This window comes from Lepidothrix coronata, unplaced genomic scaffold, assembly GCF_001604755.1.
Source record: "Lepidothrix coronata isolate B3197 unplaced genomic scaffold, Lepidothrix_coronata-1.0 Scaffold97, whole genome shotgun sequence".
NCBI classification, from domain to species: domain Eukaryota; kingdom Metazoa; phylum Chordata; class Aves; order Passeriformes; family Pipridae; genus Lepidothrix; species Lepidothrix coronata.
This window is the reverse complement of record NW_016690277.1, coordinates 1,577,560-1,593,083: the sequence shown is the minus strand read 5'-3', so window position 1 is coordinate 1,593,083 and position 15,524 is coordinate 1,577,560. Positions and strand designations below refer to the sequence as shown.

Below are 15,524 nucleotides of genomic sequence, written 5' to 3'. Positions count from 1 at the left end.
AGCTTCACCTCTTTGAAGGGAGTCAAATGAGATAAAATGGTCCAGGCACTACTCACACAGAAAAGAGAAAGGGCAGCATTATTTTTTTGTGTATTAATTCTGCAACTTTTTCACTGTAATTTTGACACATTCATATAGGAATTCAAGGCCTCTGCTCGTGTCGTGCTGGTCCTCCTGGTCCCCGTGGTGTGCAAGGACCTCCAGGTGTTCAAGGAAAGAAAGGACAAATGGGATACCCTGGAAGATACGGAGAAAAGGGCGACCCAGGCTTATCTGGTGCAATGGGATCACCAGGGCTCCCTGTGAGTAGTTTTCGTGAATTTTGGTAAATAAATAACATGAAGTTACCTCTCAGCTCAGGAGGCATTTAAGCAGAGTAGTGGAGAAAGTGCCCTGGAAAACTATCTGAAACTTCCATCTACTTTTGCTTGTTACAGTCTAATGAAATGAGCTATTACTTTTGGAAACAGAATTATTTTCTTTAATGTGCTTCATATAGTTTATCTCATTCCCCACAGTGAGCAATAATTCAAAGCACCACTTAACCTAACTGCTTTAGAAACACTTTATAAGATAAATTATTGGACTTGATGTGATTTTGATCCACTTTTTCTGGTCTGACATGCAAAATGTACATCCAGAATGCTGCATACCAAAATAATGCCAAAGAGAGGTTTTTTTAATATATTTTCTTGTGTGTGAGAGGAATTTCTTTGAAAATACAGGCAGATATGCCTTGCTTTATGACTGTTGCATTATGGTTGGGGTTTTTTTGTTTGTTTGTTTAGTGGTTTTTTTGTTTTGTTTTGAGGAGGTGTTTTGGCGGTTTTTGTGCTGTTTGGGTTTTTTGTGTTTTGTTTGTTTGCTGTTTTTTTGTTATTGTTGGGGTTTTTTGAGGTTTCAATAGCAGAACTGTTTTTGCACATGAGGAATTGCTTAAAAGTTTCCAGAACATTTTTTTTCAAAAGAATAAAAAAAAAGCAAACAAAACCATTGTGAGTCTGAAGGAAGGATGTGGAAGGGCTCTCTCATTCTAGTGCCAATGGTTTCATTACAAGCTTTACATTTGCTCTTGTGGGTTTTTTGTTTGTTTTCTTCTTAAAACACTATTACCTGTGTGGATTATGTGAGATTTTGATCTTCTTGTTACTTCTGAGAGTATGATTTAGTCCCTTTGGTTTTGAAGCAAAGCTTGAAGCCTTGTCCTGAATATTTTCTGTTCTTAGGTTACTTAAGCGAGAAACAAGAACAAAATAATCATTTTGGATGGAAATAATTCACTTTGATACAGAAATGTTTGGTTTAATGGACCATTTTTCTCCATTTTTCTGCTCTCCTTTCTTCACAAATATCTCATTTTTCCTTTCAAACACTACTTACTGATCTCTGCCTACATAAAGATCTAAACATTGTAAGAAATAGCCACTGCTAGTTTCAGATACATGTTTTTCAAAAGTCTATCTGATTTAAAAGTGTCATGATTTACAATCACATTATATTCTTTCCACCTATTTTTAAGTGAAAAAATTTGAATAACAGAGGAAGCTGGCTAAATAATACCCCAGTTTTGTACCTTAGTGGCCTTTTACTTCTGTTTAAATTTTCTGCAGTAAAATATATTTACCCACATGCACTGTTGCAAGATCACCAATGATTACATGAAAACTGCACTCTGCTTGGAGAGCTGAGAGCACAAATCAGCATAAGAATATAGAAAAGCACTTCTTTTCTCCTCTAAACCTGTCAAGTCATAGATTCTTCTCACAACACCTACCTAACTAGATGTAGATGAAATTTCTTATTGGCAGCTTTGTGGGTTTTCATTCAGAAAAAAAGCATCACTTACTTGCTGCTGTGTTCAGTTCCGGGAGGAAAGCCCCATCCTGCAGTCACCACACTCCAGAGATTCCCTTCCTCAGTGGATTGTGGGTTGAAGTCTGCAGTGGGAACAGTTAGTGAATCATTTGAATTTTAATATTGCATTTACAGCCGTGGACCCAAATCTTCCAGCTTTACAAATTATTTTAGTTGTGTATCCATACATTTGGCAGAATCAGGCTGAGAAGGCCAGGTACCATTCACACACCTCTTTATAATCATCAGAAGAGATAAGTGTTTCTTTTTGGCATGTCACCTTAACTGGTTGGTTTTGGGAAACCATGCAAGAGATAGATATCTAATTTTCCCCTCAATTCCCACATTGATTCTGTGCTGGAGACAACTGACACCTTTTTTTTTCCTTGTAAATGTTAAGGGGACCCCTGGTTCTGCTGGACAGCATGGTGAAAAAGGAGAGAAGGGTGATCCAGGAAGAGTTAGGATAAAAGGTAACCACACATTTTATCTTTAGTCTGTTTGTTTCCTATACAATGTCTAGGCAATAGTGTGAGAAAAACATATTCATCTGCTCTTTAATAAATTCATTAGTTCAGTAAGTTACTGAAACCTAGAGGGCATGTATGTCCAAACTGCTTTCTTGGTACCATCTCTTCTTGCTAAACAGAAGATCAACACAGCATTTTGTGGTTTTTATTCTATAGTTGAGCCATAAAACAGTTTTAACAGCGTGTTATTAATGCTAACAAATGATTTTTCATGTCCTGTGATTGATAGTTGGGGTCTTACAGAGGTTTGTATAGCAAAGACTCAGCAGAATACAAATACTATTGTACAGAACCACCTCCTGAAGTGTCATATATCAATAACACAGCTGTTACCTCAACTTAAGCCACCAACATCCTTCTTGGGAAAAACTCAAAGTTTCAATGACTATTCAGATTCCTGCTCCTATTTCTAAAAATTACTCTTGACCAGGCATTGAAGAGAAACAATAGGCCACTAGTTGCACAACTGAAATTCTTGTAATTAAATAGATCAAAACCTCTCCACAGTTATGGTTATGATTTGCAAAAGCAAAAGAAACAGAGAGCAATAAATTACAGCAATCTGAAGGCAAAGCCTAGTTAGAAATGCTAAACTAATTATTCAAACAAAAGATTGTCCATCTTATTGTTTATAAAAAGTTAGCTTAGCTTTGGATGCCTGTGGGTTTTTTACAGATGTTGGAGAGGGGAAAACATTTTCTTCTATTTGCAAAGGATTTCTTGACACAGCAAAAGTTACATTTTCATAAATATCAGTGCAAGAGAAATCTAGGGGGAAAATAAAACCTTTGGGAAATATTGATGCAAATATTCTGCATCATATGACATTGCTACAACCTGATTTCACTGAAATTAAGAATAAACCAGACTGATTTCAATATTTTAACTCTCCATATAGCACAAATAAAAGCCACATTCTTGTGGTGCCTCTAAACATGTCTTTTACAGAGAGACCAAGTTGTTCCATGAGGTGTCCAACTAAAGCCTTCCTAAGCCTAAAATACTTCACCAAGGAAATGTGAATTCAAGGACTGGGAATTACCATGCAGATATGATGAATGGTTTTTCAGCATTTACCTAAGAAGAAATAACCTCCACCTCCCCCTCAAAAAAATAATTACTGTAAATATTATACTTCTTTTTCTTTTCAAAATATTTTAAGGATTAAAAGGTGAAAGAGGACCTACTGGGGTTCCAGGATTTCCAGGCCAGAGAGGTCTTGATGGCAGAGACGGGGAACTAGGATTGCCTGGGGAAAAAGGAGTTGAGGTATGTTTGACTCTCTCAGATTTTTTTTCCATTTCAATTAATGTATTATTTTATGAAAGGTTATGAAAGTTTTTATCCACTGAAAAATTATTTTCTTGTAAATATCATTGCTTGTTTTGGTATTCCTGGATATAATTTCTGCATATACTGTGTCCCAATATTATGGGATCAGGAAACAAAAAATCCACTAACCCCTTTGTTCCTATTGCCCTTAAATATTTAAAAATACTAATGTCATCCATGTAGTCTCTTAATTCTGGAAAGTGATTTCTCCAGATGATCCCCTAAACATGCTTTTTCATAATCAAAGAGAGGAGAGCTCTTGTTACTTCTTACCAACAAGTTTTCTTTCAGGGCGATGCTGGAGTATCGCTTCCCGGTGATAAAGGATTCCCTGGGCTCCCAGGACCTCCTGGGGTAAAAGGACAGATGGGATTGCCTGGTTTGGGGTTTCCTGGCCCTCCAGGAGCCAGAGGTAGCCCTGGAGACTTTGGTGATACTGGTAATGTTGGGCCACCTGGTCCAAAAGGCCAGAAAGGTAATTTTGACTGTTTACATTAAGAATGAAATAACAAAAATACACGTTTGGTGGCATCCATTACAGTTTCATATGTAATACATAAAGTGTTATTCATTTATAGTGAAGATGTTCTTAATTTATAGGAAAATATAACTTATATTTAAGGCTTGGTCTGGTTTTTGGTTATAAAAAGTGCTTAGCCAAAAAAAAAACATCTACAATGATAGTGATATGTATGAACCAGAACTATGCATAGAATTGAAATGAAAATATTATTTCTTTCTTGCACTAAAAACTATTGTAAAGACAAATTTCCAAGACAAGTGAAATAAAACTAAACCTTTGTCTTTAAAAAATACAACTGTATTACAACAATTTGAAATATAACCAATATTATATAGAAAGTGTCAAGAAAAATATATTTTAAGATTCTCCATCAAAACTTAAATAATATGGAAATAACAATGTGCATAATTTCACATTTGCACATCTAGTTGGTTAGTTCCACAGAAATATTACAGTAAGTGTTCAGACTCCATTTATTCTAAAACTAAATAGGCCAGTTTCTTCTCCCTCTTGCTTCAGGTGAAACTGTCTGCATCACATCACCATACCCTGGAAATCCAGGTCCCCCAGGTTTTAAAGGTGTTCAAGGTATGTTTATATATAGGAGAATTTCTGATTTTAATTGAAATTTAAGTTGCTAATTTTAAAAAAGAAGCTATCCTAAAAAGCTACAGTATTCCACTTTTTCAACAGATACATGCCTGAAAATGTAAAACTGCAAATACACAGGAGTATACTCATCTAATAGAATCAAGGGCCAGACAGCTGCAGTTTGCATGATCAAAAGGTGTGCAGGCTGCCTCCATAGAAATAATTAAGTGAAGGTAGTTTCAAACTCTGTCCTGCCTCAATTAAAATGCATGAGAGAGTCTGTAAAATGTGCAGATGGCTGGAGTTAGATAAGACCTGGAGTATGTACATCTGAGTACTGGGAAAAAGAGATGTGCAAGGCAAAAATATGCTGCAAGGCTGTAATTTCTAAAACTATATTGCTCATGGCAAGTTGAAATTGAGCCCTAAAATCTGAAAACTTATTACCATTATTTCAACTTTTTAAACTTAATTTAAATTCAAAGAACTCATCCAGGAACTGGCAAGACGTTTCTTGTGATTGCCTCCAAAGCATTTGAAATTCCTCAGAAAATCCTGATCAGAAGAATTGGAGATAGTGGATTTTCAAGCTCCTTAATATGGTATTACCCAGTTCCCTGACACCAGTATTGTGGGTGGGAGCAAAAATTTGTACAGACATGAAAGAACAGGGATTCGTGTACTGAGCTCATCTGCAGCATTCCAGAAGCAGGATATAGCACAGGAGAGTAGAACTTGAGCTGACACCTGTCATTCACTGGGTTAATACTGTTGATGTCCTGTAACATTAAAATGTTATAGGAAAGATTTTTTTTTTTCTAATTGACTCTGGTGATCTGCAATCTGCTGTTTATGGAGCAGGGAGCACATTTGAGCACTCTGTCAGTTTATGTACTTCTTTTTTATTTTCAGGACCAAAGGGTTTAAAAGGACTCCCTGGGCATCCTGGACCAAATGGCTTTGAAGGGCAAAAAGGCCGTCGAGGCAGGCCAGGAGCAGGAATCCCTGGGCCAGAAGGTGAATTGTGCTTCTCTTAATCCAGGAGACCTGCTGGTCAGATTGTAATATATAAATGCAAGGAAAGATAGCTACCATGGTAGAACACTGTAGCATAGACTATAGAATAAAACACAAACTTCAACAAAAGCTAGTGGAACAGAAATCTTTACCAGTATCCCTTTCTTTATTCCAGCTTTGCAGGTGCTGCAATAACCTAAAGTTCAGTGTCCAGAGAGGAAATATTCTCAGAAAACTGAGAACAATTAGTAAAATTTTAGGAAAGGGAGTAAACTGGACAAGAGTGATAGTAGTCAAGACAGATGCTGCTCCAAAGAAAACCCCTGTCACTTCCCACAGGAATTAGCTCCTTTAATCCTCATGTATCATTAGCTATGAATGAGAAACCTGAAATTTAACGTATGATATTATTTTTCTTTGCAAAGTAATAATTTAAATCTGGTTACATTTGAATTATAATATAACAGCTTGAGGGGAAAAATGAACAAACAGACAAAAAACCAAACACCTCCTGAATTATGCCCTATTTGAATTTAAAAATCCTATCAACAGGCTTTCGAGGCACAGCTGGTGATCCTGGTGATCAAGGTGAAAGAGGATCTACAGTTGATGGTAAAAATGGCCCTCCAGGTCCACCTGGCATAGATGGTCAGAAAGGTCTTCCAGGTGACACCACATATGGCCCTCCGGGAATCCCAGGCAACAGGGGACTGCCAGGACCCCCTGGTGCACAAGGAGCAAGGGGTAATCCAGGCATTCCTGGGCTTCAAGGTATGGGCCAGTTTTTATGAAATAGTTTATGAAACATTTTGTTAAAGGACAAAATCTGAGCAAAGATGGTACTAATTCAGATAAAACGTCCTCTTACCTGGATCCATCATGGTGACTGTGAACAGTACACCCTGATTTTACATTTACATTTTCACAGTTCAGGTTGACCAGCCACTCAGGGGATCTGCACTGCAGGAAGAAAAAGATGCCTTTACCCAGTCCATGGAGTAACAGTGCAGCTTCCTATTCTTACTATTACTTGATGCCTGATGCTCATCTGGGCTTGGGGCTTCCTGCTCTGCCACACAGATAGTCCTTGCTTCAGATTGTTTAGTCAAACCTGAACAGACTGGAAAAGGGCAGGAGAACACTCAGGGACAGAGGGGTGAATTTCTTTGCCCAGAGTTATGCAATAAAGTCCTCTATGTCTTGTGTACTACACTCCTCGCTTCTGCAGGGGAGTTTTGCTGGTTGCTGCAAAGAGATCTCCACAGTGCATTTCCTTCCCACTTTACAGAGGATATTGCTGTTTCCTTTTACAGGTCTTCCTTTTGCCCAGCCCTAAGCATTTCCACACATCCTTCTGTGCAGGGAACACCTGTAGAACTGACCCCAGAGCTGTGTGTCTGGTGCAGGCCAGTGAGCTCCTCCCACTCTGCTCCTACTCATCAGAAGCTATCATCCTTACCTAGAGATGAGGGCTGAATTCATATTTGTTCCTTAAAGAAAGGAGCTTTACACAACAGCCAATTCTAAATTGCAGGAAAGCACCAGTTTGCACAAACTGCAAAAACTAGAGGACAATTAAGACACTACAGTAACTGAACATGTAAATTTCAAAATTAAAATTAGGAATTCTGAGGGATGGTGAGGAGTGGAACTAAAACATTTTATAATGCTGTTTTTTCCCAGGACAACCTGGCACTCCGGGATTTCCAGGTGCCAAGGGTTTTAGAGGCCCAGAAGGTGATGTAGGAGCACCAGGCTGTCCAGGCTTCCCTGGTCCACCATGTGTTGCAGGCTTACCAGGGCCACCAGGACTCAGAGGTGCCATGGGCCTGCCAGGACCTCAAGGTATACCACATCCATGGGGTTGCCTCACAGCACTAAGCTTTGCACATATTTTCTGGCAGATTTCATCACGTGATTTTTGTAGCTGACATGACAAATATTTCCATGGGGCCTGCCCATTTCTGGGGGTGTACATTATGTTTTGCGGGTTTCTTTAAACTCAAGGAATGTAGAGTGTGCATCCCAGATATTTCCCAACTTTCCTTTCTTTCCCATGGTGTTCTTTAACTGGCCAAATCACAGTGTGTTCACTATCAAGTAACAAATGGAAGAGTTAACTCTTATTCTGTTGTCCTCAGTAGCTTAACTGAGCTCCTGACACTACTGTGATACTTTTATCTTCCTTATTCTTAACTGGAATTGTTATTTAGGAAGAGCTAGGAGACATATATCAAATGTATTTACAAGTTAGTAAGGATTTTTCACAGTGCTCTTCTACTGATATGTCTGTCACTAAAGAAATACAAGAAAACAAACATTCCAAGTGATAAATCTAGGCAGGGCCAGGATTCCAACATGGTAATAAAGCTTCCAAGCAATTTTGCCATGTTTGCTGATATTTAAATTTATACCAAAACTTTCTGCTTTTTAGATACAATTGCTGAACCTTTTCCTGCATTTACATACATAGATTAAAGCTCTTTTTCTCAGGTTTACCAGGCTTTAAAGGTCAGAGGGGAGACAGGGGCCTAGCTGGGCCACCTGGAATCAAAGGGCTGAAAGGTTCTCCAGGCTCACAAGGTCCCCCAGGTCCTCCAGGCTCACAAGGACTTCCAGGACTTCCAGGCAATAGAGGACCTGCTGGTTTCCCAGGAGAAACAGGTGTGTCAAACATCCTGCAAACCACCTCATCTATCACATCTCTTGTAGAGGAAACTATTTCTGCTGCTGTTAACACTAGGAAGTACTTTGCACCCTCCTTTCTTTTCAGCTTCAAGAATAAGACCCTGCAGCAGGGTAGAGTCAATTAACCACAGCATCCCTTGTTCTTTCTCTTATGATAAAATCAAAAGGATGGAAATAGTTCAATGCATGTTGGTGCATCCTGGTGCTTTAGCTGTTTTACAGCACTGACCTATTTCCATGTATTATTTCCTGACTGTAATAGGTTGTAATATGCTATAGTAAGAACAATATGTTTAGACATTGGCCCATTTAGGAGACTGGTTAAAAGTGCCTTAGGAGGCAATCCTGAAGGGCAAAGAAGCCCAGGAAGGCTGAATATTCTTCAAGAAGGAAATCTGAAAGACACAGCAACAGGCCATCCCCATGTGCTGAAAGACGAGCAACAGGAAAGATGACCAGCATGGCTGAACAGAGAGCTTTGGCTGGAACTCAGGAAGAAAGGGAGAGTTTATGAAATTTGGAAAAATGGCCAGTCAGCTCAGGAGGATAAGGGTATCATGAGGATACGCAGGGAGAAAATTAGAGGGGCCAAAGGGCAACTAAGACCTCGATCTGGCTACTGCTGTAAAAGACAACGAAAACGTTTCTATAAATACGTTGGCAACAAAAGGAGGGCTAAGGAGAATCTCCATCCTTTATTGGATGGGAGAGGGGAAACATAGTGACAAAGGATGAGGAAAAGGCTGAGGTACTTAATGCCTTCTTTGTCTCATTCTTATGTAAGACCAATAGGTCTCTGGGTACCAGGCCCCTGAGCTGGAAGACAGGGACAGGGAGCAGAATGAAGCCCCCATAATCCAGTAGCCACATGCAAGATCTGCTGGCATGTTGGGATAACAGTTTGGGTAATAAGTGTAGCCTAAATCTCCAGAAGGTGGCAGCAGGTAGGGGGAGAATGTTTGTTTCAAGGGCATCTGGGTTTCAAGAGATGTTTAATCTTGGCATGAAGCCAAGCTCCAAATATTGGTTCTCTACCTTTGCTGATTTCCTAAGGAGTCCTTCTGAACTTCCTGCTTTTGCTTTATACTCTTCCTTAGAATATGACAGCAACAGTATAAGCAGACTGAACATGTAAATAAAGCATTTCATATTACCAGGAAGCAAAGGGATTCAGGGACCCCAAGGATTCCCAGGACTCCCAGGAATACAAGGCACAGTGGGAATCTCCGGAGTAAAAGGCGAAGAAGGAAAAATGGGTCCACCTGGGCCTAGTGGAGAATGTGGGGATATAGGAATAAAAGGTTTGTAAAAATCCACTTCACTCTGTAGTCATGTTGATGCTGTGTTAGGAATATATTTACTTTTTATAGGAAAGAGAATAACCGTCTCCAAGGTGCAATCACAGGCAGTACACAATTGCCATCTTTTGTAATCTTTCATAATTCTGATTTAATATCACCTGGGTTACTACTGAATTAACTAAAAAGCAAGAGAAGTAGGATAAATTTTGTTAGCAGCGAGCCTAGTGTAACAACTGAGAACCACAATTAGTATTTGAAGGCTTTCTCCATTAGTGAAGTCATTACTAAAATTAATTTTCAGGACATGTCATTCATGATATATACTTACATTCCATATTTTTGGCTCAAAGGTGAAAGAGGGTCTCCAGGAGACAGTGGCTACATTAACATCCGTTTAGAGAAAGGACAAATGGGAGACCCAGGGTTTCCTGGTGAGAATGGATTTAGAGGTGAAAGAGGTAAGTTCATAAAATAAAGCCTGGACACACATTCATCTGCAATAAATCGCTGGTTTTCACAGGTAGGGACTCATGGCTGCAGAAACACCCAGCAACCTTATAATGTTTATGGATTCTTAAAGTAGCAGGATAGTTTCTTTGGACAATTACACAATACACAGAGTGTGGCAATACACAGTGTGAAAGCGTTGCCATAATCAAAATAAGTGTCAAATAATGGCTTGACTTTATTGGTCATTATCTTGATCTGCAATTAACTTCAGGTGAAAAAGGCAATACTGGTTTCAGAGGCACCCGAGGATTTCCAGGGAAGAATGGTGTTCCAGGACTGCCAGGTGACCAAGGTGACACTGGAGTGATGGGGTTTCCAGGATCATTGGGTTTCCCAGGACCAAAAGGCTTTAAAGGAATTACAGGTTTTCAAGGAGAACCAGGTGACCAGGTAAACAGAGTGGTAGTGAAATGTCCTGGACTTTGCAGTTGTCTCCTGCCTCTAAGAAGTAGGATGAAGGGTACATGTATTGTACTCACCCATTAGATCTTCCCCCTCAGAAGAGACTGTCAGTGTAGTAGGAAATGTAAATTGCCTAATACCTAAATGCTTTGATTACCTTTTAGCAGGAACTGTAGTTGGAGTCAACAAAGGGCCTCTCCCAGCTGCATGTTCTGAGTTGTTCTCTTGCCACTTGGTGGAAGTCCAGGCTACACTGCACTAATTAGGGGGAAAAAAACAGATGCACCATCAAGTTTTTACCATTATTCCTATGAACAGATTGACAGATCACTTACCACAGAGATCATAACACAGCAGCAGCACAATTAGGAGATTAATGTGTAACTGCTCCTTCATATCTCACTGTGGCCAAGCCAAGAGACACAGCAAACCAAGTCACCTCTGGCTGTAGTGCCAGTTTGCCCCAGGCAGATCCCAGGCAAGCAGTACTGCTCAGGAACAAATATACAATCTCACACATACATATACATAGGGATATAAGGTACAATTCTTCACTTCTTGTGTGCTGGGTAGACAGACAGTGAGATTACATGAAGCATAAAGCACAGTTTTTTTTGGTAAAAGGGACATATTTTTGCTTGCTTTGTATTGTATGAAATTTCTTTGAAGAGATAAGGTGTGATTTGCTGATTATAGGTCATTATTCAAAAGGAAAAATGGGGAAATCTTTACATTTTTATTGTTACAATACAACATATTGCTGATTAATGTTTATAGTAAATTTTGGGTAACATACAACAATATTTGGTATATTTTTATGGTACCTTTTAAATCAAATTACTCAGGCCATCTGTGAGGAATTTAAGCTGTTTGAGCCAAGAGTTAGAATAAAGTATAAAAGCACAAATTCAAAATTATTAGCAAGTCTAATCTACAGTTTCTTGGAAGTGTTAGTGGTCAGTGTTAGACATGTAACAAAGACAACATGCTTTTCTGTTGATCTTAAGATACAGTTTTTCTAAGAGCACCAAATGCTCTTATGGATTATTCCTGCTACACATACCATATGTCAAACATTTTTATTTTGTTTTTTTTAAAAAAATCAGGGTGATGTTGGCTTACCAGGAATCCCTGGAAATCCAGGACTGACTGGCCCAAAAGGATGCAAAGGTAATGAGTTTATACAGATAGGCTTTGAAAAGAGCAATATTGTTATGATGTGTGTGCAATAGATGGCAAGGACTCAGTAGAAAATATAATTTCACTTCTGTCCTGTTTTCCCTTAAAACATGAGTGTAATTAGAAACAAGTCTGACTTACCTGAAAGCAAAAACTGCATTTCAGTATTCCCTGTGACAGTTTTTTCCTTTAAAAGATGATCTTACTAATTTAGAAGATAAATTTGTGTCCAATTTCACAGAGTTTAAAAATTCCATAAAAAAACCATGTACAAATCCATTCTTATGGATATGGAAAATCAGTCAATATCCGTAAGAGAAAATGCAATCAAAGTGAACTGTTATAATTTGCATGTGCCAAAGCAATTTTCATTCTGTGTTCTCTCAGTCCCTTTTACAGCTGTTAATATCTATTAGTAAATTTTCTGATCTTACAAGATTGTCCAGCTTTGCTTTTGTGGATGAAAAGGATATTTGTATAAAATGGAAGTCGTTGTACCTCCACAGGTGAGAGAGGTGACCCAACTCCTCTGCTTGGTGCATGTGGTCGGAAAGGGGCTCCCGGAGATCCAGGATTACCAGGTACCTGTGTCTGACTGAGGAAAGAATCGGATTTAAGAGCTTGTTTTCTCTCAGTTTTGTTAGCAGAGAGGGAGCTCTGCTTCCTGTGCATACTGAGTGGTTCTGTAGTGAACCACAGGGACTAAAGAGACATCCCAGTGTGCAACAAGCGTGGCATGAGCATAGGACTTGGAGTCTGCTGCGGTCCAGTACTGGTGGACACAGCACTGATGGACACAGCAACACCTACTGGAATCAAACCTGGCCTGGCTCTCTCCTGCTGGCCATTTCTGCTCTGTCAGGTATCACCAGTGAGGTCTGTACAACTCACTGCTAATAGGCAGATGTAAAGATCTGAAATATTTGAATAAGAGTCTCTTTCTAGTCAAGAAACCCTTTACTGAATTTTATATTTTTTAACTTATCATGAGACAAAGAATGGGCAACTTTTAACAAATAAATTCTAGATTACTCTTTTTTTTTTTTTTAAGGACTCTGTGGATTCCCAGGGGAGAAGGGTTCACCAGGAATCCAAGGACAACCTGGAGGGCCAGGATCCAAGGGTGACCCTGGATATCCAGGAATACCTGGATTACCAGGTAACACCAAAATTTAAAAAGTAGTGTGATAGCACTGTTGAGGAGGCCCCTCTGTGAAGGAGTCTATAGAAATCAGAGATGTGAAGGGATGTATTGAAAGCTATTTCTGTGCCTATAGACAGCAGAAATTGTCTGCTCAGTCTCAGAGAACAAGATCCATCATTTCTTCATTCATCCCCAAACACTTTAAGGTACCACTGATTAACACAGTGTGTTGCATAGCATGGGGGAAAAAAAAAATCAACAATTTAATAGATTTGCATAATCACAGATTATTTTTTTTTTCGCTCTCAGGAGCTACAGGTCCTCAGGGATTACCAGGTGAACCTGGAGAAAGAGGGAAACATGGAATTTTGGGGCCTCCAGGATTGCAAGGGTTACCTGGATCCCAAGGCAGAAAAGGTAAACAGTTTACAGTGCCATTCTAGTGGTAATGTAACAGTATCAAACATAAATACCCTTTTAGGAGGGAAAATGAAAAAGGCCTAACTGTGACCACGATTTGGACTCTGTGATCTCTTAAAGTACCAGAAGAATTAAGCCAGTTCCCATCACCTTTGAAAAATAACATAAATGCTACCTCAGAAAACTGGGATACAATTTAAAAGGAGAAAGGTAGAAACAGTCTGGCTCAGCTGAGAACTCAAGAAAAAGGGGTTTGCAGTAATTCAGTTGTTTCACTTAAGTTATGCTGTGTTCTACATTTTCACCATGGAGTGCCACTGTTACTCTACAAACCCAGCAGACTGCTATGGACAGATTTGTCTTATAAACTTGTTTTAAGAAATTATGATAACTTAAATTGGTTTTTGTTGTTGGTTTTCTTGTTGCATTGTTTTCTCCCAAAAAAAATTTGAGGGATTTAATGTAGAAGTGTTTCCTCCAAATCCTAATTCACACTTGTCACAGTGATCATTGTGTTTAGATTGAACAGTAGTTCATTTATATGGTTGTTTTTGTTGGAGAACATGATTAACTTTTTCTATGCTCAGAATTGAAATTTTAAGTTACAGTAATAGTTCATGAATAAAGTTATCAACTGGTATCCGCTCTCTGTTATGCTGTGCTTCATAACCAGTTCCTGAACAGGAAAAATTAATTAGTGATCCATATACAGAAACCACAGTAAAGTAACACTTGGAGCTGTGATAAATGGTTAGAGAGAACAACAGATCCACTTTTTTAAATTCAGCCTAAGGAAAAATCAAGAAGGTTTCTTATAAACTACTGAAAATGTAAATGAAAAAAAATGGAAACCATTTATGATTGTCTGCAGTAAATAAGTGGTGCTGATTTAAACTGTCACGACAGATTCCCTGCTGGTGCATAATGTGCAAGAGGACATTTCAGTGTTGCAAACAATATTTGTTGTAACAAAGGCAAAGATCTGCAGTGGCAGGGATATCTGAATCGAGAAGGGTCAAAAAAACCGCAAAACATTCTTCTGCTGAAAACTTCTTCACAGCAGATGGACTCTTTACTTCCTGTCATAAGTGATAAGACACTTCTTCTCTATATTGAGCAGAAGTTATTCCAAGTCCTGCACAGGAACATAACAAATTAACACACGTGCTGCAGAGGGAAAAGTTCAGTTCCAAATAGTGGTTCATTAGACACCGAGTTGCCTGCTAAGCCTGAGGATTCTATATATTGCCAGCATAGTTGAGAAGAAGGGTAACAACTTTGAAAATATACCCAGTAATGAAAACAGAATGGTATTTGTATTCTAATTCAATTGGAGAATATAGATCTTAGAGCTGTTTTCAACAACTGCTGTTGCCAGCACTAAAAATGAAATTGGCTGTGCATAGCTAAGTACAGAGCCTTGACCGTCCCACTGGTTCTCATTTACATGAAAGGCCTTGTGCCTAAAGAGCTTGAGGATTTTTAAAAAATTAGTTAAACAGCATCTACCAAAACATAATCCCATTTTCTTTATTACAGTAGTTTTACTAGTTAAGGGCTTAGTCTGGCAAGCCTTACTTGTGTGAGTAATCTTTGATGAAGAAAGTAATATTAAGAACATCAGCAGAATGACTTGTAGAAGTAGAAGCTGAATTGGGCTGTACAATATAGAAACAGTAGTTCATGCACAGGTCAGCCAATTCAGCTGTACCTAGAAATATGGGACTATAGCAATCCAAAAATCTAGAATTACAAGTGCTGATATTATAATGGATTGTTGGCAAATGTGTCAGAAATTCCCTGGAAAGCAAGTAAACCAAGCCATCAATCTTGCCTGAATGAGTCAAAGATCAAAAAAGTTTTAAATGGTGACCTGGGGACCAAAATTAGTTAGGAGTTGGTAATAATTTTAAAATACCACTGTTAAATTCCCCAAATGCAACTCTTACATAAATTTGAAAATGGGAACATGTCCAAAGTACAAGGAGGCTACAGAAAGCAGGACTTAAACTTAGAATGTCATGAAAAGATAA

At 38.8% G+C, this 15,524-nt stretch overlaps 1 protein-coding gene and 1 long non-coding RNA gene across 4 annotated transcripts in view; one reads left to right on the top strand and one right to left on the bottom strand.

Annotated features, from left to right (window-relative positions):
* The window catches only part of COL4A4 (collagen type IV alpha 4 chain), a 67,537-nt gene that overhangs the window by 37,935 nt on the left and 14,078 nt on the right, over window positions 1-15,524 (top strand). For all 3 annotated transcript variants that reach the window (XM_017822382.1, XM_017822381.1, XM_017822379.1), the window contains 16 exons: window positions 139-302; window positions 2,255-2,327; window positions 3,547-3,653; window positions 4,008-4,191; window positions 4,759-4,827; window positions 5,743-5,847; window positions 6,400-6,618; window positions 7,531-7,692; window positions 8,341-8,511; window positions 9,693-9,836; window positions 10,187-10,294; window positions 10,558-10,736; window positions 11,855-11,918; window positions 12,434-12,508; window positions 12,979-13,086; window positions 13,381-13,488. In XM_017822382.1, the coding sequence (XP_017677871.1) occupies window positions 139-302; window positions 2,255-2,327; window positions 3,547-3,653; window positions 4,008-4,191; window positions 4,759-4,827; window positions 5,743-5,847; window positions 6,400-6,618; window positions 7,531-7,692; window positions 8,341-8,511; window positions 9,693-9,836; window positions 10,187-10,294; window positions 10,558-10,736; window positions 11,855-11,918; window positions 12,434-12,508; window positions 12,979-13,086; window positions 13,381-13,488 (2,040 nt within the window). The remainder of the gene's footprint in view (window positions 1-138; window positions 303-2,254; window positions 2,328-3,546; window positions 3,654-4,007; window positions 4,192-4,758; window positions 4,828-5,742; window positions 5,848-6,399; window positions 6,619-7,530; window positions 7,693-8,340; window positions 8,512-9,692; window positions 9,837-10,186; window positions 10,295-10,557; window positions 10,737-11,854; window positions 11,919-12,433; window positions 12,509-12,978; window positions 13,087-13,380; window positions 13,489-15,524) is intronic.
* On the bottom strand, window positions 1,838-10,290 carry LOC108500959. Its single transcript, XR_001876094.1, has 3 exons — window positions 10,165-10,290; window positions 3,572-3,633; window positions 1,838-1,937 (listed from the first exon to the last, which is right to left on the bottom strand). It is a non-coding gene; the product is annotated as an uncharacterized LOC108500959 (long non-coding RNA).